This window comes from Erpetoichthys calabaricus, chromosome 3 (genome assembly GCF_900747795.2).
Source record: "Erpetoichthys calabaricus chromosome 3, fErpCal1.3, whole genome shotgun sequence".
NCBI lineage: Eukaryota > Metazoa > Chordata > Cladistia > Polypteriformes > Polypteridae > Erpetoichthys > Erpetoichthys calabaricus.
In genome coordinates this window covers 47,040,865-47,066,347 of record NC_041396.2, presented here as the reverse complement: position 1 = coordinate 47,066,347, position 25,483 = coordinate 47,040,865, and the positions used below count along the sequence as shown (strand labels likewise).

Below are 25,483 nucleotides of genomic sequence, written 5' to 3'. Positions count from 1 at the left end.
GACACAAGCGGGCAGCTCCCCTGGATTGCATCGGGGCCACGGGACTGGAGCTTGGAAGCTCAGTCCTGTTGCGGACAGTGGCCATCACCAGGGGGCATGTGGACAATCCCAGAGCCTTGGACTGCAGCACTTCCACCACACCAGGAAGTCCATCCATCCATTATCCAACCCGCTATATCCTAACACAGGGTCACGGGGGTCTGCTGGAGCCAATCCTGGCCAGCACAGGGTGCAAGGCAGGAACAAACCCCAGGCAGGGCGCCAGCCCACCACAGACACCAGGAAGTGCTGCAGGAAAATCATCAGGGTACACCTGGAGCACATCCAGTTGCAACATAAAAAGGGGCCGCCTCACTCCATTCGGCGAGTCAGGTGGTAGAGGATGGAGCTTGCGGGAAAGGAGTGGAGGCAGCAAAGGAAAAGAAAGGACTGTGAGTTTGGGCTGTTTGGCTCACTGTGCGGTGTGTAGGAAGAACTGTAAATACAAATGTGTGCTTTTTGGGGCCTCTGAGTCTGCGTGTCCGTCTGTGTTCTGGGCGTCTTCCACACTGAGCGCATGACTGGATCCTAACGTGGATTAAGTGACCCAGGTGACGTTAGATTTTATTTTTTTTTCCATGGATGTTTTTCATATGGTTTGCCGTTGTACTTTGTTGGCCCCTATTGAGACCTGTTCTATCAGAAACTGTATGTCCTTTCTCCTGGATTAGAAATTTTTCTCCACCACCACTATAAACTACATGGGGTAAGTGACATCTAAAAAAAAAAATAGTATCTCTTTTGTGGTGGAGTATCTCTCTATTATATTAAAATATCCTGGGAAGAGACAAGACTTTTTCAGAGAGATAATTTCATGTCCCACGAGAGGAGACTTTGTGTCAGGAGATTTAACTACGTCCAGGGCCGTAAATAAAAGACAACGTAAAGCTGTTCAAAAACCTTGGAGCGATGCACATGGAGAGCAGGTTAGAGGTAATGAAAGTACTAAAATTCGAAAGTCTCAAAAAAACTGATAGTAAAGGTCACATTAGCACAAACAAAACAGAAATTATTACTCGGTGAAATAACAGAACAGCGAAAAGAGATTGAAAATGTGGACATAGGTGATATGACAGAAGTATGTAGATATTGTTTAGCTTTAAAGTTTAAGTTGGAGGCTTGTAGATTGTCTAATTCGAGGTGCCATCAGGGAAAAGTAGTGTTTCTTTCCAATGAAGAGGCGTATCCGCGAGAAATAAAAGATTTGTTATTTGGTGAAAGTGAAATCCACAAACACTACATGCAAAATATCCGCATCTACAATAATCTGTTTGCGTTCGCATCATTCAATGCTCAAAACGTAGATTGACACGATTCAGGACCATATGCAATGAGAATCTGTGGCCCCACAACAATTAGAGCTACGACAAGTTTAATTTCAAAGAAACCACAATTTGGTTAAGTTTATATTTATGATCATGGAGAAGCGATGCAACAAAGAATCAAAACAGTTAAACGATCGGACGTATTAGAAATTCTACAGCCAATAATGAATTCAAATCCATACGTCCAAAAGTATCGCACTTTACACAAAATCTATCTGAAAAACACGGACAAAGACGTTTTCCTGGATTTCTATATGAATCTGAAAGATCACGCTCGCATATATAATAAACCAACATGTGACGAATTGTCAGTGATAATAGTTTCAAAAGATGGAAATATCAAAGACAGAGTAGATATTCGTGTTTATCCAAAAGCACAGCACGATTCGTCGCAAGCGGCAGATCCGGGAAATGGCTAGTGCGTAGGGCCCGCACGGGGGTGGGTGAGTGAAGCGAGCAGAGGGCAGAGCCCCCTAGTTCTTTAAAAAAATGACATGTGAGTTGTGAAAAAATCTTTTCGTTTAGGCATTCTATTAAAAATATTCTCATGATAATAACTGGAAATGTGCCAACCAATTTCTGAAGATATTTATTATGCATGATATACCTAAAATGCAAAGATGCAAATAATGTTGTCCACAGCTATTAAATCTTATAAATTGATTTTATATTTTTTATTAATACTGAAATAAGCCACTTAAAAGTGATACACATTTGATCTTTAATACAGAAAAGAAAAAAAAAACTTTAAAATACTCCCATAATATTAATATAGTAACTGTACCCAATACTGCCGTGACCAGTCAGCCCGCTAAATTCCGAGCTGCACAGTGAATATTTAAACATTTGTTCCCCTCACCTTAGGCGCACTTGCTGTGAGACTCTGGTCTGCTTTGCCTTCTTCAGAGTGGCTGTTGTTCTCACTGCTCATGACCTGGCACGTGAAAGACACGGAGTCCATAGAAAGGCCGTTCTGTCGAGCGTAATTTTGCAGCACAGCTGTCAGAAATCCTAAAAGTCAAGAATGTTCATTTATATTTCATTCATGTGAGTGCATTTAACCTGAAGCCATGAAACACCCAGCAAACATCAAGACTTCTAATGGCTATCTTGCTCCACGTTTTCCATTTAATTGTCATAGCAAACGGTACATCCTTAGTGAACAAGTCATATTCTGCTTTTCTCAGATATTAATTTAGAACAAGCAGCATAGTTGTGACTGCATTTTGTTTTTCACTCAGGGGGTTGTATTCATGTTTACATGGACTTTTCTCCAGGATTTTAATATTTATTTTGGTAGTAAATATCGGTAGTCTTCATTTTAATGCACAGACTCTGCTCTCACTCTCTACCTGCCACTCACCGCAGTGATAATCGAGAGCAGCGCTTCCCAGACTCGGTCCTCGGGACCCCCTGTGGCTGCTGGTTGTTGTTCCAATGAGATTCCTAATCAGTGACAACGCCTGATAGCACTGATCTCATTTAATTAGCTGGGATTTGTTTCTCTTATTCTACATTCAGAAAAGCACAGCAGCATGATTTTGACATTAATAAGACATTTAGAAATATTTCTCTTTTTGCTATAGATTTAAACGCTTAACGCTCTTTTGTTGATTTCATTATACAGTATTTTGCCCTTTCTCTGTGCAGTTTTCCCCCTTCGTTGAATCTTATTAATGATAATTAAAAACGAGCAGAGCACACACCCAGGCAAACAACACTGAATAATCAACTACGACTACTACTGATGAATAATCAAGATGTAATTAAGATGTAATGATTACATCCTACCTGAAGAAGGGCCCTGAGTTGCCTCGAAAGGTTGCATATTGTAATTTTTTTAGTTAGCCAATACAAGGTGTCATCTTGCCTGACTTCTCATTGCATGGCTAACACAGTACAACACCCTAGTACTGAATCATCCACTGAAGCTCAAATAGTTTACTCATCTAAATTAATATGTGTTGTGATGTAAGATTTTGCATATTACTTGATAAATATTTTGTATGTCTTTATTTGTAATTTAGGCAAAGCAATGTAATTTAGTGTTTACCACACACCCAGGCCCCCCACCCCTTAGGAATGGGTCTCTCTGAATTTTACAACAGAGATGGGATGTGCCTTAAACCAGTTTGGCGAGTGTTTTTCTGCTAAAGTCTTTCAACCCCCGCAAGAAAGCCAAGCTGCATTTTAACATATGGTTTTGGGGGATGGCCCATTGGTCTGAGGTATGGCTGTTTGGAATTGGCTTCTATCAGAAGCTTTTAAGTACCATGATGTCCTATTAGCTGTAGGGGTTGGACAGAGAATCTATAAATCTGCTTGCTCAACCACATTATCTATCTGTCTTACCAACCTCTGATGATGAAGAAGTGTCTCTCTTACCAAACTGATGAAGACCATCACACCATGAACTGAAGAAGACAACACAATGGAGAGCACAACTCGGCAGCCATATTGAGGCTGGCAGTGCAGCCTGTTCTGAAGAAAGCTGAATGATGCTTTAACTAGAGACATTATTAAGTAACTAACAAGTCTGTGTGCCGCTTGAAACTACACATCACCATTTAATCAGGTTGTATGGTTGCCAATATTCAAATGTATTGGCATATTGTTATTATTTATGAATATTATCAATAATACATTATTTTATGTGTAATTTAACTCCTGCTTGTCTTTTTACTACACCTAATTGCCTGAGGTTATAGATATCGAAGGGAAGGTGGGTATAAGTTATATACAATAATACCTTATACACAGTGGTAAGTCTGTGAGATTAGGCATTTTGACAAAGGCTACTTATTAATAATACTAAAGGGGAACGTAGAGCAACATATTACTCTACCAGGACAAAACAACATGTATATTTGTGTTGTTTTATCAAAGCTGCAACAACATAGAAGTGTGTTGTAATTATTTTCAAACACTGTTGAACAGAAAATTCTTGTTTTTCTTTGAGAGGAGGAATGAGCTACACATACAAAAACAACAATAAAGTATTAACGTTATGAAGACGTTCTCACGGCAAATTGCAGGCAACTTTCTTTTGATGAGATGCATGTCTTAAACGAATCATTTAAGAATGAAGAAATACATTAAAAAGTGCATTTAAAAGTGAAGCCAGTGAGCCCTTCTTTACACAAAGAGTTGTGGGGCTCTGAAACAAACTACTGAGACATGGAGATGAAGCAGAAACCTGGACAACCTTTCAAAAGAATCAGGATGAGATCCTGGGACAGCTCAGCTATCAGCTAAACACACCAGCTTGATGGTCTCCTCTCGTTTGTCACATTTCTTATGTTCTTGGGCTCAAAGATGCCCGTTAAGTCAGAATGTGTAGATGATATGCATCAATAGCACACCTTAGATTTCTGACTGGCAAACAAGTGGACATGTTTATTACAGCAGTACAGTACATGTAGCTGCTCAGTTCTCAAATTAGAATTTTCTGTTTGTACCTTGCGGTGAGAAAAATCCAGAAATCCAAAAGCTACGTGGCAGATACATGGAGCAGTCATTGGGATTTTTCTGTATCTGTTCATTCTGCTGCAGGTTTGCTTCATCAATTCTGTAAATATTTAAAAACAATATGAGCTCTTTCTGGATTCAGATTAAATATTGAAATACAGTATCAGCTCTTTCTGGAACTAGAATAGTTGTAAGGAATGCAAAAGAATTGACATTTTAAGTTAGGTATTGGCAGACCTGACCCATGTGCCAAACGTTTGCCGTCCATTTCTAATAGAAGATAATAACAATTACCTTTGAAAAATGTAGCTCTTGACCTTTTGTTCCCAAGTCCTGAAAAACTGTACCCTTTGAATTAAATCTTCAATCCAGGAAAGCAGTGGCTTACAGGACTCATATGACCATCTCTGCCAAAGCAAGCAAAATCTTATTGCAGAATTACAGAACCGCAGTTCTACTTATTTTAATTGTATTTTGGGATTGTGGTTTCTATTGTTATACTATCTGCATTTACTGAATAGGCAGTAATATAAGTGTTTTACACATCTTAACAGTTTGTGCATGGAACCTTTATTTTCAGTTTCTTTTTAATATGCTGACTTATAAAACTCACCTTCCAAAGTGACGGGACTCTCATTGCAAGAAAGGAGCTGTAGACTTCTTCAAGGGCTTCAGTCATTAATATTTCTCCCTTCACAGCACAGCAAAATGAATTGAGTGAAGAATGGAGAGCTGACAGCAGGCGATTGAAACAAGTCATTTCCTGACGCAAAACTATGAGGAGAGGTGAATGCAGCACCAGTGGGTCAAAACCTTTTGGTGGAAGAAGAAAAACGACACAGTTGTGAAGGAGCTCTTCAGTTTCTTTACTAATACCAGGGTCAGACCTTCAGGTATAAACTCACCCTGAACACCCTGTGCTCCAGCCATTAGATCTTTTAGTTTCACATTGGAGTGGGAGTTGTGCATTGTGCTCTCTTCACTTTCCACTGACTTAGGAACTTTGTTAATGATGTCGAGAGCCATTTCTAAAATAACCTCATCCTGCTTTTGTTGGCTACAGTAACAAAGAAAATGAACAAAACAGTGACAATGGCAACAGCGAGTTGGTCTTTTACTTCATAGTCATGGCCTGGCAGTCGGACGTTAGCTGCCTTAATGCATAGTAGACGTGCAGTAATGACAAATATATGAATATTGCTTGTCTTTTTATTTGGTATTGAACAAAAATGTCTGAAATTTATATTGATATGAACTTTTTCTGCACTGTATTACAAAATATAAAGATTCTGGAAGACTGTTTTAACTCACCTAACAAATCTGCTGTTCTGAATTCTGGGCTGCATACTGATGATGGTGTCGACAAATAGTTGTGCTTTATTCTCTTCATAGATATCTTTTGCACAATGGTCCATGCCATAGAGCTCAGGAGATTCATGGTCTGGCAAACTTTCTATATGTTTTCTACAATCAACTAAACTTGCGGTGACAGGGATTGGCTTATATGTCTGCAAAAAGACAAAATGATAATTGAGCTAATTATATTCTCTGTGGGGAGTCTTGACCACTTGTCACATCTTAGGTAGACTTCATTATCCCAGAGGGAAGTTAGTTTTCAGAAGAAAGTACAAAACAAAACTGAAGACATTGTAGCAGAGATCCAATACATAAAGAAAGACACAACGTTTGACAGCCAATGTGGTTTTATAAACACACACTTAAGATCAATACAAAGGAAAATAATGACTTTCAAGAGTATATAAAGTAATAATGCAGAATTTAACATTTAGCAGCATCCCTGTAAGTAATAGAACTGATAATGCTTATAACTCTAGGAATAAAAGAGTATTTAATCTTGTTGTTCTTTATCTTTTGAAAGTTAAATCTGCGTCCTGATGCTAACATGTGGAATTTCGAGCTAAGAGGATGGCGACTGACAGAACTGAGTGGCTTTCTTTCTAAACTGTTTGCAGGTCTGCTGTGAACCAATAATTTACTGCTAATGTTTATAATGTTGTTAAGATGATTTATATTCTTATTGCTGATGTTGCCAAACCAACAGATAAAAGCAAATGTAACAATGGATTCAATAAAAACTGTCATTATGGTTTTGTCCACTTTAAAACAGTTGAGTTTCCTAAGAAAGAAAAGTCGTGACTGCCCTTTTTTTTTTTTTTTTTTTTTACAGATTTGCGCTTTGTTAAAATAAAGTTTAGTTTGTTATCAATGGTTGTTCCCAGATATTTGTATTGGTCTACCATCTCCACTGCCTCCCCTTTAATTAAAGTTGAGACTGTGGATGGTGGAGAGCACCGGGAATCTACAACCATATCTTTTGTCTTTGAAATATTAAATCATAAATTCGAGTGATCACACTATTGTACAAACCCTTTGACAACAGGTCCATGGCTGTCTTCCTTATCTTATAGAGGACTAACGATGACAGAGTTGTCTGTCTGTGTGTGTAAAATCCCACAGTCATTTGTATACAGGATAAGCAAAAGAGGAGATAAACAGCAACCTTGTGGAGATGGTTATCAGAGACTCAGCCAGCCATTGCCACTCACTCTTTGTGTTCTGTTAGTTGTGAGAAGTCAAGAACAAAATGACCCCCTTTATTGGCTAACTCAGAAGATTACAATATGCAACTCCGGCCCCTTCTCTAGGCAGGATGTAATGCAGAGACTGGAGTTCCCTGTGTTTATATAGACACCAGGACAGATACAGTCCAGAGTCCACCCCTCCAAGTTAGGGTCCAAACAGAACTGATCAATCAGTTTCTGAAGACTGAGTGTCAAATCCTTCAGTTTTATTTCTTCAGTGGAGATAGGATATTCATCCATTATCCAACCCGCTATATCCTAACTACAGGCTCACGTACCCACTGGCTCACCGCTTCCTTACTAATGCACAGTTGGGGCTGCTGACCCCGTCGCGACAACGAGGCTCTGCGATCGCAGCGGCAGCCGCCTGTATAATAGCTCAAGCCATCCGGTCGGAGACGGTTCGGATTTTCATGCGCCACCCTTTAGAAGGGAAAGCCGACTGATGGATGGAATGACCAATGAAGTCCACAGCTTCAGATGCCAGCGGCGAGGGCTACTTGCACTTGTGCAGCAATCTATGCCCATTTACGACTGTATGGTTTTAAATAATATTTAATAAATATACCTGCATCTGCATGCTTGCATGTACATTATGCACAATGGCTAGTTTGGTAAAAAAAAATCTAAATATTACAAAAGTTAGTTTATCATTTTTATTTCTCATTTTTGTTTAGTTGTAGTGTTTGTTTAAGTTAACGACATGATTATTTTTTTGATAATGACATGTTTCGTTTTAGTTTTCGTTAATGGAAATAACACTGCTGTCAGTCTATACACTCATGCTCAAGCAACAGAAAAAAGACGAGTATTCGAAGAAACACACTTGTGCAATCAGACTGTTCGTTGGTGACCGTTTCAAAACATGTCACACAAAGGACACGTGCTAGAGCTGCATCAGACATACCTCTCCTACTGTATTTATGCTGAGGTTTTGATATTTACATGTTTCTGCAACAAATAATATTTTTTCTTGTCGAAAAAATTTCAACATTTTTTTGATGTGTTTTTCCGCTAAGGAGGCTACTACTACTACCTGCATACTCATTAGATGTCTTATGCGTTTCAGTTGTGTTTTCTGATCAAATTAGGAAAATAAAAAGGTATTTGTTGTTTAAATACAGTCAAACTCAAATGCCACATAGATAACATGTTTGTCATCAAGCCAGCATGCCAGTACTATGCAATTAAAACCTGCATATTCTGACAGGCAGTGACGTCACAGTGATACGACTCTGGGGAACCAATGAATGAATTAAAAAAGGGAGGAGTGAAGAAAAAAGATTTTTAAAAATGGTATTGTTTCTTCTGATTTTATAAATATATGTCTTGTTACAGGGCGGCACGGTGGCGCAGTGGGTAGCGCTGCTGCCTCGCAGTTGGGAGACCTGGGGACCTGGGTTCGCTTCCCGGGTCCTCCCTGCGTGGAGTTTGCATGTTCTCCCCGTGTCTGCGTGGGATTCCTCCGGGCGCTCCGGTTTCCTCCCACAGTCCAAAGACATGCAGGTTAGGTGGATTGGCGATTCTAAATTGGCCCTAGTGTGTGCTTGGTGTGTGGGTGTGTTTGTGTGTGTCCTGCGGTAGGTTGGCACCCTGCCCAGGATTGGTTCCTGCCTTGTGCCCTGTGTTGGCTGGGATTGGCTCCAGCAGACCCCCGTGACCCTGTGTTCAGATTCAGCGGGTTGGAAAATGGATGGATGGATGGATGTCTTGTTACATGTTTTACTTCATAAAATACTTCTGATATGTACATTTTACTTTACATTGTGCTTAAAAAATTAGAACCTGCCTGTGTGAATAAAGCTACTTTCGAATGAGAGCAGCAAACTAAGAAACGTCATTGTTTGAAAGTGAAATCATGTTACCGTGTCTTTTGAGAAGGTTTGTTTATCAAGTAACACACTAGGGTGATAGAAGTGATCAAGAGTGCTGAGTAAACAGCGGCGATCCCAGCTATCTGTGACTCGTCCACCATACACCACCTCCCCGGTGAGATAGCGTAGAGCCTGACAGGGAACATCTACGGCACCTTCTAACAGCATCTCCAAACTCTGAAGAGCAACCTGGGTTTGAGAAGAAAAAAATATATATATATACATATTCATATGATTTGGTGAACCCCGTAAACATAAGGAGGCATTACAAACGAAAAGGCACATAGTCAACAACATCTAATATAACAAAAACACAGGAGAAAAATACAACATGCCAAATAGTAGTAGTATTTAAAATAATACTTTTAAATATTATTAAACTTAGATGAGATAAGTCGTAAGTCTTGATTTTATTCTGATAACAAATGTAGGATTCTCATAATTTTTAAATTTAAAGCCCTCTCTCTGTCTAGCAACAGAATTTGTAATAGAAAATGTTGCTGATTTTTAAAATGGCTGAAACAAACTAAATCAATCATTCATCAATAAGTTTAGTTTGCTCTCTCAGTATATTGGACATCCATCCATCCATTTTCCAACCAGCTGAATCCAAACACAGGGTCACGGGGGTCTGCTGGAGCCAATCCCAGCCAACACAGGGCACAAGGTAGGAAACAATCCCGGGCAGGGTGCCAACCCACCGCAGGACACACACAAACACACCCACACACCAAGCACACACTAGGGCCAATTTATAATCACCAATCCACCTATCCTGCATGTCTTTGGACTGTGGGAGGAAACCGGAGCGCCCGGAGGAAACCAACGCAGACACGGGGAGAACATGCAAACTCCACGCAGGGTGGACCCGGGAAGCGAACCCCGGTCTCCTAACTGCGAGGCAGCAGCGCTACCACTGCGCCACCGTGCCGCCCAACTTGGAAACTCAAATCAGCTAATAGTAATAATTTCACATATACAAACAAAACAAAACGAATAACATGGAAACAGCGAGAGCAGGTGTCCTCAACGCCGGTTCTGAAGGGCACCAGTGCCTGCAGGTTTTCACTCTAACCCTTTTCTTAATTAGTGACCTGATTTTTGCTGCTAATTAACTTCTTTTGAATTCATTTTAATTGACTTGCTCTTGAAGACTCAGATCCCTTAATTGTTTCTTTATCCATAATTAGCTGACAAACAATAATGAGATACAAAATGAGCCAAAACATGAGCAGCAAACGGTGTGTCCATCATACAATATGTGAAAATAATAAAAAGGTGATGGTCTCAGGAATGCTGATCTGCTCAGGTCCACAAAACATTTTAGCAGTGCTCTTAGAAAAGAGAAAAGCAACAATTTTGTAAATGTCTGCTATTGCACAATGAAAGCAGAAACAAGCCATGGAATTAAAGAACGGGTTTAATTAACAACAAGAATCAACGCCTTATTAAGCCACTAGTTGGTGCTTGAGGCCCTGACTTAGTTGGTCTTCTGTCGGCTCACTCACTTCACATTTCATTTTTGTTTGGGTGCCATTTAAGGAAAGAAATGAAGCAATTCAGAGGAATGATGAAGAAATTCAGGGGAACAAACAATTCAATTAAAATTAGTTGCAATAAGTTAATTCGAAGCAAAAACAGGTCGCTAATTAAGGAAAAGGTTAGAATGAAAACCTGCAGCCACTGGGGCCCCCTGAGCTGGAGGAATTCTAAATATTGAAGTTTGACCAAGACTGTTGTCTAAAGAAGAAATGTGACTTGAAAGTCACTGGCATGCAGACCGATTTACTCGGCCAACTGTATTTTTTTATAAAGTGATAAACGTTCCCTGAACCACCACCAATAAAAAAAAAAAAAGGGGTAACTTTATATGCTGCGCTTTGTACAGCTTTGAATAGATGTCATACATGTAGGAGAGCTGATGCTCATTTCAACACATCCACAGATAAAATGTACCAACTTCATGTACAAAAAAACTTGCCTCCAAGTCAGAGGATGAAAACTCGTAGGGAATATTCCAGCCCAACGGCCCATACTTCTTTCTTTCATGAAGAACAGCATTGAAGAAGCATAATCCAAACAGCAGCCTTTTCCAGGTCGGATTAGTGCTTGTCTTTGCGTACATCTCTTCTGTCACTTCTCCAAGACAGCTGCTGAATGTGTGGAGCAATCTCTTTTTTAGTCCCTGAGGTGGCTCAACAGCAATCTAACAATGAAAAAAGTAAGTCTGCATGTACAAACAATAGCTCTCACGCTAAGGAATACTTCCACATGCTTTGCAACTGTTGCCAGGTTCAGTTCAAGATGGTGGTAAAGGTAAATTTACTCACCGGTAATGAAGTTTCTCCCAGCCTGAATAAATCCCACAATGTACTTCTCACCCCTTATGGTACTTAAACTCAACTTTCAGTAACAAACGAGGTCACAGAAATTGGAATGTTTATAGTATTGGGACTGAAGCAGGATGCCATATGATAAACATCTGAAGTGTGTTTTGCATGCATTACCACTTGTCTGAATACCAATAATTCTCTGTTTTAGATTAAAGAGCCTTTTAATTATGAATGCCTTTCTATGTGATGCTCCAAACAAACTGTGAAAATCTTATAGAAATTCAGGTAAAGTGCTACAGTTGGCACGTCCATTGTCAGACACAGCAGTAGCCCATTCATGTGGTTTACATACCAAGAATGAACTAATAAAACCGATTTTATCAGCAGAAGATAGGACCTCATCCAAAATGAAAAGAATCCTTAATATATCATAAACTGTCTTGTCTGTTGCTTTGTGATCGGTGTCCTTTTTTTAAATGATTTTGATTATTTTGTTTTTTTGTTTGGAACTTTTATGTGTCCAATAGGATTCCATCAATGAGAAAGACAGGTTTGCAAAAAAATCAATCTTGTCAACTACACAGCAGAAGAAAGAAAGACAAAGACTCTATTTGGAATAATTTGTCTCTGGATTTAATGCTGCATTTATTTAACTCCTAAAATTTAACTCAATTTAGGAAGAGTAACGAGAAGAATATGAACTTTTGTACGTCTACAGTCCCACACAAGCATCTAATAACGACATACAAGTTAACCAGTGCGCTAGCTCTCTTAGGTTTGGACCACATGTTCTGCAGGTGTATTTGGGTTTCATTTGATGACATTGTGCTTTTTTTCTATCTAGATGTACAGACTTGCAGATTATGTATATGATCTATTAACATACTTATGAAAGAACAATAGCTACAGTATATGCCAAACAAGGGAAGTGAGTATTTGTATTCAATATTAAATTACAAATAAAAGTTTAATTGTGGATTCTACAAAATCAAAATCTGAATCACTTTCATACACCACTGCTTAATGTACAGGAATTTAACTTGGTAGCTTTGGATATGCTTATAATAGAACACAACATTCCATGCAAATAACATAAATAAAATAAGTTAAAGGACCTACATCATAAACAGTTGTAGAATAGTGAAATTATAAAGGAGATGTGCAAATGAACGCAGGTGTATGTATGGTGTGTACGGACACACACACACCCACGCGCACACAGGCACACACACGCACACACACACACGCACGCACATGCAGGCACACGCACGCACACCCCTGCACACACTGGTATGCACGCACACACACACACACACTCTTGTGTTATGATGTTTCAGCCAGGGCTCCTCTCCTGACTGGGGCTCAAATCCTTGTTTCATGTTCTTTTTGTTCATGTTTGAGTTACAGTAATCCCTCGCTATATCGCGCTTCGCCTTTCGCGGCTTCATTCCATCGCGGATTTTATATGTAAGCATATTTAAATATATATCGCGGATTTTTCGCTGCTTCGCGAGTTTCTGAGGACAATGGGTCTTTTAATTTCTGGTACATGCTTCCTCAGTTGGTTTGCCCAGTTGATTTCATACAACGGACGCTATTGGCAGATGGCTGAGAAGCTACCCAGCTTACTTTTCTTTTTCTCTCTCTTGGCTGACTATCTGTGATCCTGACATAGGGGGTGTGAGCAGGGGGGCTGTTCGCACACCTAGACGATACGGAGGCTCGTCTGAAAATGCTGAAAGATTATCTTCACGTTGTTACCTTCTGTGTGCAGCTGCTTCGTGAAGCGACATGCTGCACGGAGCTTCGCATACTTAAAAGCTCAAAGGGCACGTATTGATTTTTTTTATCTGTCTCTCTCTCTCTCTCTCTGCTCCTGACGGAGGGGGTGTGAGCTGCCGCCTTCAACAGCTTTGTGCCGCGGTGCTTCGCATACTTAAAAGCCAAACAGCCCTATTGATTTGTTTGCTCCTTTGAAGAGGAAGATATGTTTGCATTCTTTTAATTGTGAGACGGAACTGTCATCTCTGTCTTGTCATGGAGCACAGTTTAAACTTTTGAAAAAGAGACAAATGTTTGTTTGCAGTGTTTGAATAACGTTCCTGTCTCTCTACAACCTCCTGTGTTTCTGCGCAAATCTGTGACCCAAGCATGACAATATAAAAATAACCATATAAACATATGGTTTCTACTTCGCGGATTTTCTTATTTCGCGGGTGGCTCTGGAACGCAACCCCCGCGATGGAGGAGGGATTACTGTATTCACTTCTGTTAATGTCATCTTTATTCATTTTTTACCTTGTTCCTTGTTTTTTTCTCTAAGCCTTTGCTGTGTGCCTTGTGTTTTGTCAGTGGTTCTCCTAGAAGCAGGTCCATCTGCCCATCACAGCCAGGGACTGCTCTCAGACCCATAACGGTGAGGGGTACCCACAGTTCCTGGCCATTCATCTTGATGAGTTATTGTGTTTCCACTTTGTTTATTATAATTTATTGGATTTTTGACCTTTTTGCTGTCTTTTGATCACACTTTGGATTCTTGTATTGGGACTTTGTTTGCATTAGATTCCTTATTATTTTAGGCAACTCCATTTTGGCTTTTGTGTTTTCCAGAGCTTCATTCTTGTTGAAGAGCAGTTTTGTGAGAATTAACCTTTCATTCTATAAAGATCCTGAGTTTGACATTATATCTAGCCGGCGTTTTACAGTATATTAAGCATTTTTGGGACTCTTGTTTGTTTTGGGACTCACAAGTCATAACAATTTGTGCAGATATACAGAAAATACACAAACCTTCATATATGAAAGGGCACACAGGTGATGACCTGGGACAGATGAGTCCGTGGTGATTCTTTTGACATGGTTTATGACAAAAACTACACTGATTTATTAAAAAAACAGCTGTAATATAATAATAATAATAATAATAGTAAAAATGTACACTACTGTTATTAATATTTAAACTCATTACCTTGAGCCCCTTTTGGAGGACGGAAAGAGGAAATGAAGACTCAGGTCTGGAGCACAGCCATAGTCGGAAGAGAGGATCAATATCAAAGCTTTTTGTTGTGAACCTTACAAAAAAAGACAACAGTTTTTCTTGCGATATAATTTTATCTATTACAATGTCCATCCATCCATCCATTTTCTAACCCGCTGAATCCGAACACAGGGTCACAGGGGTCTGCTGGAGCCAATCCCAGCCAACACAGGGCACAAGGCAGGAACCAATCCCGGGCAGGGTGCCAACCCACCGCAGTCTATTACAATGTTCAAAGTACTATTGACATGAATACAAATATAGCTACTGATTGAGGTTAGATTATTAAAATGAAGTCTTTTTTAATTTCTTATTTTATACAGTATAATAGTATTCTATCTATCTATCTATCTATCTATCTATCTATCTATCTATCTATCTATCTATCTATCTATCTATCTATCTATCTATTATATTTACCAATATGTTTATACCAGGGTTCAAAATCAAGCTTGATACAACTCTTGCAAAGGAGGTATAGCAATTTTACTTTGTGTACTTTTAGAGTATTATGTCCAACCCCATCTACTGTATATATACAACTTTGAACAATGTGGTGGGGGGGGGCGATGGGTCAGTAAGCCCTTGGTGGTGAAACACATGTAGTATTTTGGAGAAGAAAGGAGAACCCATGGAGGTCAAACCGTGATGTGCTGCTATGCTCTGGTTTGCAAAGCAGAAACCATGAAATGCTGGCACGCTTACTGGCCCACTTGAATACAACACGGACCAGGAGCAATGGCACCCTTGGTAAATGTAAATGTTTGCACAGCTCAGTAAAGGGGTCCCCCACAGAGGAAGTGGACATTGTACATGGTTCATCATATTATTTCTTTTCACCCATTCTTTTCTGTACAATTCATAAGTGTGCTGCCGTTAAACATCAATGCCGTATGTAATAATTAGCTGAAGTAATAATAATAATTCTTTACATTTAAATAGTGCATTTCTCACTACTCAAAGTGCTCTCCATACAGGGAGGACCCAGGAAGCAAACCCACAATCCCCCTTACTGCAAAGCAGCAGCCAGGCTACCACTGCACCACCTGTGTGGAGATACCCACAATTCAGTGTGCGTTGCTTTTGATCTAAACCCTTCAAAACTTTATAACAGTACAAGATTGCAGATCCAATTGTTATACTCAAGTCTGATTTAAGTTACTATTTTACAGGCTATGATTCAGAATGAAATTATATTTATACCCAAAATCCCCATTGTTCCTACTGTTTACCTGTTTCAACTTAAAATTATACAGTTTCCTGGAAATCTGTGTTTTCCAATGACCACCAACAAAAGCCAAGGTCAGTCAGTTGGAAAAGCAAGAGATGATCTATGGCAAAAAAGTTTTACTGATGGGCAGTTGTATGTAGTATATAAAAGAGTAATTGTATAAAGAAAAGTACTTAGTTAGTTACTGTACATAGTACTTCTGATGCATCCGTCAACACTATTACTGAGGGCACCACTTAGGAAATTTCCAGGCAAAGCCAAGTGACACAGCTAGTAATATACATTATATGGACAAAAGTATTGAGACGCCTGACCATGACACCAACAGGAACTTTAAAGACAATGCATTCAAATGCATATAATTTAATGTGGAGTTGGTCACCCCTTTGCAGCTATAACAGCTTCCACTCTTCTTGGAAGGCTTTCCATATGATTTTGGGATGTTTCTGTGGGAATTTGTACCCATTCTTTAGAGCATTTGTGAGGTCAGGCACAGATTTTGGGACGAGAAGGCCTGGCTCGCAGTCACCGTTTCAGTTCATCCCAAAGGTATTCGATCAGGTTGAGGTCAGAGCTCTGTGTGGGCCGGTTATGTTCTTTCACACTAAACTCATCCAACCATTTCTTTATGGACCTTCCTTTGTGCACTGGGGCGCAGTCATGCTGGAATAGAAAAGGGCCTTCCCCAAACTGTTCCCACAGAGTTGGAAGCATAGGGTTGTCCAGAAAGTCTTGATATGCTGAAGCATTAAGATTGCCCTTCACTGGAAGTAAGGGGCTTAGCCTAAACCCTGAAAAACAGTCCCACACCATCAGCCCTCCTCCACCTAACTTCACCGTTGGCACAATGCAGTCAGGAAAGAATGTTCTCCCGGCATCTATCAAACCCGGACTCGCCCATCTGACTGCCAAACAGAGAATTGTGATTCATCACTCCATAGAACATGTTTCCACCACTCCATCCAACACTTGGTATCGGACTTGGTGATGTGAGGCTTGCATGCAGCTGCTCGGCCATGGAAACCCATTCCATGAAGCTCCAGCCATAGAGTTTTTATGCTTACATTAATGCCAGTGGAAGTTTGGAACTTTTCAGCTGTGGGATCAGCAGAGCATTTTACGCACCATGCACCTTAGCAGTCGTTGACCCCTGCTCTGTGACTTTATGTGGTCTTCCACTTCATGGCCAAGATGCTGTTGTTCCTAAATGCTTCCACTTTCCAATAATACCACTTATAGTTGACCGTGGAATATCCAGCAAACATGGCATCCTATCACAGTACCACACTTGAAGTCACTAAGCTCTTCAGAACGACCCATTTTGTTTCACAAATGTTTGTAAAAGAAGACTGCATGGCAATGAATCTGACTGAAACACCTGAATTCAATAATTAAGAGGTGTGTCCCAATACTCTTGTCTATATAGTGCTATAAGACACATTGCAATTAGAAAAAAATAATGGTATTTGTATCAAAATACTACAATGAGCAGGAAACTGATACAACATATTTAACTTTAGTTTGACAAAAATGTTTAACCGTGGACATTGTGGGGAACCCAAAGGTCTGAACAGAAATGAATCATCAGCAAGGATTTAGTGACTGTGCTTGAGTCAATATTTATTGGTAACAAATGACTTTTTGATTTTTGTTTTGATCATTTCTTTTTTTGTTCTTTATTTTTCCAGACCATTTTAAGCTCTCCATGAATACGCATTTGCTATATTGTTACAAGCATGTGTGATGAGGCCCTCTTACACTTTTAAAGCAAAGCACCCTGTAACACTTTCAAGGCCTATAGAGTGCAATATGAATGTAATTCTCAATTTCAGGATCACTGGACAGTAATAATAATAATAATAATACATTTTATTTATATAGCGCCTTTCCCATGCTCAAGGTAATGGTAGCAGCATAAAGATATTTAATCTTACAGAATACTTACGAATTTACAATGGTCTGCAGCTGTGGCATAAAAGAGGCAGCAAGATGGCAGTTCTGAAGAAAAACCCAACGTCCTTTGAGTATTTGAGCTTTTTTGATGAGTTCTTTAGCTTTTGGTCCTTGACCACGGCCAAGAGACACCATATCTACATGAACGGTGCTGCCACGCACTTCTTGAGCCAGCCTCATTAACTGGGAAGTTGGGTCCATGCCTGTTAGAAGGAGTCAGAGGTTTGTACATGTATGTAGTCAGCACAACACTATAATTTTGTTATCCAGGAGTACAACTAAAAGACTGAAGTTGGGGGTATTGTTACAGAATGTCAAACATAGTTGTGGACTCCCTTTGGCTTCTTTGTGTTGAACTTAATTTCTTCTTATCATGATAGATAGATTACTGTAAAACACACATCTTTAGGAATAAAATAAAGCACTTAGAAAATATGTAAACTATTCACAAACAGTAACCAAGGTGGAGAATGAAATAAGTTTATCAGAGTTGTGAAACAACAGTGCTAACTACTATGATACTCTTTGCACTATTACTGTAAATTAATAAGCAGTAGCAGTTGGAGTAGTAGTGGCACTGTCACATGTACAGAATACTGTTAAATTCTTACATTTTCATATAACATGCAAAAGTCACCAATAATAAACATCTGGCTTAAGGAAAAATACCTTGCATTCGGAATTATGGTCATTATATATATATGTATATTTTGTATGTATACTGTATATCTATACAACATATACTGTCTAACTGTGCTTAGTCTAGAGACACAGTGACTCGTGTTGATATGTCACAGCTCCAATAAATTGGGTTCACTTTCCAGCCCAGTATCTATCAACTTCACACTTTCTCCTGTGTCTGACTGGATGCTCTTTGGATATTCTCACTTCTGTCAACTTGGCATCCATATTAGATTAACAGGAAATCTTAAACTGACTTTACGACGCGGTCGACAGTTTTCCCCGCCAGCTGTTGGCAGCACCAGTTTCCCGCACTCTCAAGTCTCGCTACGCAGCAGTAAAAATATACGCAGCAGTGTTGCCCCACGTGTGTTTGTGTCTTGTTGTTTTGGCAATTTTCAATAATAATATAACCCTAACATGTCTACCAAGAGGAAATTGTCTCTGTGCACTCCTCAGCCTGCCAAAAAGGAAAGATTGATCTAGACACCAAAATGATGATAATAAAACAGTATGAAGGAGGAAAGAAAGTGAATGCGATCGCATGTGATATGAAGTTATCACACTCTACTGTGTCGACTATTTTAAAGGACAAAAATAGAATTTGTGAAGCTGTGAAAGGTTCTGCACCTTTGCGATCAACAGTGATTACGAAGCAACGTACCGGGCCCATCCATGAAATGGAGAAATTGTTAAACATTTGGATGGAAGATCAGATTCAAAAGCGGACACCGTTAAGCCTCTTTACAGTACAGTCGAAGGCTAGAAGCCTGTTTGCGACTTTAAAGGAACGCGCCGGAGAAGACTACAGTCAAGAATTTGTGGCAAGTACTGGTTGGTTTAAGAGGTTTAAGAAAAGATTCCAGTTGCATAATGTTCGAGTGACTGGAGAAGCAGCAAGTGCGGATGAGGAAGGAACTAGTAAGTTTGTCGATAGTTTAAACGAAATAATTAAGACTGAGGGTTATGTCGCAGAGCAGATTTTTAATGTGGATGAAACAGGGTTGTATTGGAAGCAGATGCCAGGACGCACTTACATCCACAAAGAAGCCAAAAGCATGCCAGAATTTAAAGCACACAAGGATAGACTGACTCTGCTGCTTGGCGGGAATATCGCGGGGTTCAAGCTGAAGCCCTTCTTAATTTACCATTCCGAAAATCCACGTGCATTTAAGAATGTGAACAAGCACACTTTGCCAGTTTATTATAGGTCAAACCGTAATGCCTGGATGAACCAGGGCTTTATTTGAGGTATTTGGTTCAGTAATTGTTTCATTCATCAAGTGCGTGAGTACTGTTTGGAGAGAGGAATTCCCTTCAAAATTTTACTGTTGCTCGATAATGCGCCTGGACATCCACGTCACTTAGCTGATCTCTATCCCAATGTGAAAGTGTTTTTTTTGCCCCCAAACACTACTCCACTTATTCAACCGATGGACCAAGGTGTGATTGCTACATTAAAGGCAAACTATCTCAGAACCACCTTCGCCCAAGCCATAGCTGCAATAGATGCCGACCCGGAACTATCACTACGCGACTTTTGGAAACAGTATAATATTCTTAAGTGTATAAAGAATCTTGCTACCGTGTGGGACTCTGTGACGGAAAAGTGTATGAATGGCGTATGCAAGAAGTGTGTTAAACGTTATGTAAATACTTTTGCTGGATTTAACAGTGAACAAGAACTTGATGAAATTCGTGAAGAAATAGTGAAACTGTCAAAAGACCTTTCATTGGAATGTGAAATGGAAGATGTCGAGGAGTTGCTAGACCGGGAATCAGGTGAACTTACGAATGAAGAGCTGATAGAATTGGATGAAGAAAGAGTAGCGGAAGAAGAAACAAGAGAATTGGAGAAAAACGAAGAGGAGGAGGTGCCACAACGAATGTTCACCACAAAGGGATTGTCAGAAGGTTTATCTCTACTGAATAAACTCCTTGCTCATTTTGAAAAAATGGACCCAAATATTGAACGATTTGCGAGGATTGAACGGATGGCACGCGACACATTTCGTCCTTATTGTGAAATTTATGAAGAGAAAAAAAACAAACAATTCAGACGAAGCTCACTATGTTTATGAAAAGAGCAACTCCTCCCATCACCCCGTCCGCAGCCTCGCCTGATGAAGGCGATATCGACAACCTGCAGCCAAGCACCAGTGGTGCCAGGAATTAAATGTACAGTACAGTATTTCTTATTTTGTACGTTTTCCACATATTAAACAAATTGTACTGTAGTATGCTGTGTTTGTCTTAGAAAGTAAGAAAATGTTGATAAAATATTACTTTAAGATGATTACAATATCATTACCCAGTCTAATATTGTTACCTTAATTTAACATAGGCCGACTTACGTCCAGATCAACTTATAACCAGTCAGTCGGAACCAATCGCGGTCGTAAGTTGACGAGTACCTGTATATATATATATATATATATATATATATATATATACTAGGGGGTTCCCCCCTGCTCGCTTCACTCGCCAACCTCCCCGGCCTGTGGTATGCGCCAGCCACTCTGCGTCTCTGCCACTCACGTTGTGAAGAGGGGGGCTGAATGCACCCCAAGGAGATGTGGTTGCTCCTTTGAAACCCCCTCTTAAACGGTGATACAATGGGAAACAAATAGTTTTTTTTGCCTCCTCTTTGCTCGATCAGCTGCTGGCTTGCTGCTGCTGCCATGCCACGTGGTCTTCATCTTGGGCGGCACTTTGAACATTTAAAAGCCTGTACAGCAGCTGTCCTACTCTTTGTCTTTTATTTCCGGTCCCAAGCGTGGTTAAATCTCTTGGCACAAAGTCTCATCTCGCGGGACGTGAGTTCTTGATATTTTTTAGTTTTTAATTTAAAAACGGAATAAGAATCTGAAAATCTAACAATGTCACTTTAAAGTTCGATAAATTCTGAAAACAATGATACCAAACATACATAGGTTTTAAAATAAGCTCAATTTAAAGCGCGACAAAAAATGTCACATACAATCATTGCACAAAATCGTTGCACTTGTAGGCTTAGGATTTTATATATAGAGAGTAGATAAACACAAATACACCAACATGATTTAGTGGTGTGAATTTGTAAATGGATGAAAGTTATTTCTACAAAAAAGAAAAGAATAATAAAGCCAAATATTTGCGATTATGATTTGCTCAGATTTATACCTTTTACTGACACCTGGGTAATCTGAATGTTCAGTCTAAGGAGTAGTAATTAGGAATGCCAAGTGCAGTTTACAACAATACTTTAAAAATAAATAAGGTGTTATAATATTTACTGACCTGGAGACAAGATAAATATCAGAGGAGTAGTTGCATCTGAGTTATCATACATTTCTCTCAGGGTGAGGTTTCCACTTTCAACATATTTAGTGCCAAGTTTGTCTGCAATGAACCCTTCGAGTGAGCTTATCAAACTTTCTGGTTTTAAGGTTTTAATCTAAAGAAGCAAAAAAAAATGCTTTAGTTATTTTTTGGTTTTACTGAATATTATAGATATATAGTCAATGTTCAGTTAATTTAAGCAGGTAAATATGTGAAAATCAATGACATTGTCAATAACATATATGTAGGTGAATAAATATAACATATATTTTCATTTACATTTTTTGAACAATTTAGAAATGAATTCTCATGCACTGAGTTACTGTTGAACACTACATGCCGAGGGGTACTACAGTCACTAGTGCAAGTTACTGTGTCTTGCTGGAGACCGATGTGAAGCCTGCTATTAGATCCAAGTGGCGGGGATTGCTGTGTCAAGGAGTCCCTTTGCTGCAAGACAAAGCCAGCCTGTCCGCACACTGCTAAGAACACCAAGGCTTGTCTGGAGAAACTGAACTTTGAGGTATTGCCACATCCTCCTTATGCACCAGATTTTGTGATTTCCACCTTTTTTGGACTGCTAAAAAAACATCTGGGTGGTCCTCGATTCAAGGCAGATGACGACGTGAAGAAAGCGGTGCATGAGTGGTTACGAGACAAAACCTTTTATTCTGCTGGAATCCAGGCACTTCCAGGCAGGCGGCACAAGTGCACTGAGAAAAGTGGAGACGACTTTGAGAAATAACATTATCAGTTTTGTTAAGGTTCATTCCATTTTCTAATAAATCCCATTTTCTAACTTTAGCATGAATCTCCCACTTAATATGCAGCTCAAGTAGAGTGTCTTCTAATACTAGAGAATTTGAAGAATTAAAATGAGTCTGACTCACTACAAACCATCTAACCAAGCACCTAGTCTCCCCAAAACTGCCCAGTTTAGCGGCCTTCTCCTGAGCAGGTCCGCTCTCTGCATAACAGGCAATTTAATTTGAATTGTGAATCCACTTACCCGGTTCTTACTCAGAATTAGCCTCTTTTTATAAATGTACTTTATTAATTACTTTATTATTAAGTTAATCTAAAACTCATGAAGGTTGTTTTACCCATGCTCAAAGAGGCAGTCTGCTTTCTCTTCTATGTCTCTTAGTTATTTGCAAACTTGTCTTTGAATTGATCCTAATGTATGTTTTCTGTTTTGTCATTTAACTTCATTACTATGATCTCTTGAGCATATTCTAATTATTAGGGAACTTGAAGTTATAAACCAACTATTGCATCAAAGCTTTTAACACTTTAACACCAGTCTGCATGCAAATGACAATGTTTGTGTTAGGACTAACTCCACGCAGAGACTTCATCAGCATCCTTCCGTGATTGTCTTAAAAACTATGTAAGAGAAAAAACAATTTCATAATCTGCCCATAAAAGAAAACATCATACAAGTGACAAATATGTACAGTGCCTCTCCACTGATCTTTATAATAAATAACACTCTAAACATACAGTGGCTTGGCATTTTGTCCAGTAGAAAGACATGGAAGAGTTAATACTTCAGTCATGTCACCATCACTACAAACATGAAAAATAACTAAAATCTTGGAACATCACTTATATTTGGTGGAAGCCTCCCATTTGAGTATAACTATCAATTTAATAATAGGTAACATTCTCAAAGCCAAATAATCCAATTCAGGTATGAGGGAGTCGCAGGCCCCAGGCAGTTGCCTCTTATAAGGGTCTGCTCAATAATACTTCCACTGAGCCTGCTTGGAGCCACCATTTAACCTGACGTACATCTCTGGGAATGTGGCAGCAAAACCCATGAAGAAGAATACACAGCATCCACACATTTAACAAAGGATTAACAACCATCAAAAAACAGTTTAAACAATATTAAAAAATAACTTCACATACCAAAATGAGTTTCTGAAATGCTGACAGCTTGTCCCAGGGAAAGATTATTTGAGGCTTCTCCAGGTCAGATGGAACAACCGTAGAGCCCATCATATCTTAAAGATTACATTCATTTTTAGCAAACATTAAAATCAAAATATATTTAAAAGTGTATTAAGTATGTAAAACTATTAAAAAAAACAATTGCAAAATATGTAATTTTGTCTATAACAGCAGTTCCCAAACTCAGCCCTTGGGACCACCTAGGACTGCAGGTTTTTGCTTCAACCAACTTCTGCTTTTAATTGGACTTCTGGGTGAGCTTTTTAGGTGAGCTATTGTTTCCCAGTTTATGTGTTTTGGAGGTGTCACACACATGCACATGGGAGGCAGCTAAAGGGTCTAAATGACAGCAATTCCACGCCAGACCAGGGGGTGGCAGAGTGCTTTTCTGCAGACTATTCCGCCTGACCCTGATGACGTCACTTCTGGTCCTTCTGATGATGTCACTTCCAGCCCCAAACTCTTGGAGGAGGACCCTTCCAATTCTGACCCTTTTTATGATGTCACTTCCAGTCCAAGCTGATGGAGGAAGATCCTTCCAGATCCAGCCCCTGGTGACATCATATCCTGTTTTGGCCTATAAAGCCAACATTTTGCAAACAGTTGATCAGTTCTGTTTTGGACTCTGAATTGTGCACATCAGTACTATCAGTTTACCCTTTTTGCAGCCAGGGAACAATACACGGGTGGCTGACAAAACCTTTTATGACCTCTGTCTCTGTTTTGCGTGACAGGGGTCAATGAAGAAATTACAAAAGTAAGTGTGTCATTTATTACATTTTAACCCTAACCCTAACCCTAACCCTGTGGATAATTTTTGATTTGCATTCTGCCTTTCCATTATCGAGTTTAGTGGATCTGACGCTGAAGCAGTTGCAGCTTTTCATCTTTTAGTGTTCTTCACTGGGGGTGTCTGATTTGCTTGTTCTCATTTGTCATTATTAGATACAATAAAGGGAGCAGACCATACAGAATAAGGGAAAAACAATAGGAAAACAGCAGTACAGAGTTAAGTATTCAATGTTATAGGAAAAACAGAAATATTTCTAAATGTCTTTTAATGTAAAAATCATACTGCTGTGCTTTTTTTGAATTCTGAATAAAAGATGAGAAAAAAGGCCAGCAAACTAAATGAGATCAATTATTATGAATTATTATCACTTATTATGAATCTGGTTGGAACAAAAACCCGCAGCTACAGGACCAAGTTTGGGAACCACTGGTCTATGACATTTATTTACAGAAATTTAAAAACTGAAACATGTGGGCTTAAAATGAGTACTTCTTAAATTTTAATACTTTGCACTTAGCTATACTGCATATAATAAATTAGATAAAGTAAGATTTTCCATTACTCTATTAAAATAAAGTCCACACAACTCATATAAAACTATAAATTGTACAGACAATTAGATATGATTCCCAGGATAGATCTTTTGGAAAATTAATATCAATGCAAGAAGTGCCATTGTTTTAATATTAAACTTAAAATTAATTATCAATTGTTATTGGCAAAATTCCTACAACAGTAAAATACATAATGAACCAAGGTACTGGAAAGTTTGCTGAAAAACCCAAGCTGGTATTTTTATTCATTTCTTAGTTATTATGGCTTGCTCAGCTGTTCCCAGAATGTCAGTTTCATTTTCTGCCCAGTCGTGT

The 25,483-nt window shown here is 39.2% G+C and overlaps 1 protein-coding gene across 1 annotated transcript in view; it reads right to left on the bottom strand.

Moving 5' to 3' along the window:
• Positions 1–25,483, bottom strand: part of LOC114649281 (dynein axonemal heavy chain 6-like) — a 217,343-nt gene that overhangs the window by 8,909 nt on the left and 182,951 nt on the right. The window contains exons 65-76 of the mRNA XM_051924685.1: positions 23,780–23,874; positions 21,824–21,980; positions 17,856–18,066; positions 14,611–14,713; positions 11,291–11,515; positions 9,301–9,498; positions 6,144–6,340; positions 5,747–5,889; positions 5,446–5,645; positions 5,127–5,239; positions 4,823–4,932; positions 2,224–2,375 (exon numbers count right to left, since the gene is read on the bottom strand). Coding sequence (XP_051780645.1) covers positions 2,224–2,375; positions 4,823–4,932; positions 5,127–5,239; positions 5,446–5,645; positions 5,747–5,889; positions 6,144–6,340; positions 9,301–9,498; positions 11,291–11,515; positions 14,611–14,713; positions 17,856–18,066; positions 21,824–21,980; positions 23,780–23,874 — 1,904 coding nt within the window. The remainder of the gene's footprint in view (positions 1–2,223; positions 2,376–4,822; positions 4,933–5,126; positions 5,240–5,445; positions 5,646–5,746; positions 5,890–6,143; positions 6,341–9,300; positions 9,499–11,290; positions 11,516–14,610; positions 14,714–17,855; positions 18,067–21,823; positions 21,981–23,779; positions 23,875–25,483) is intronic.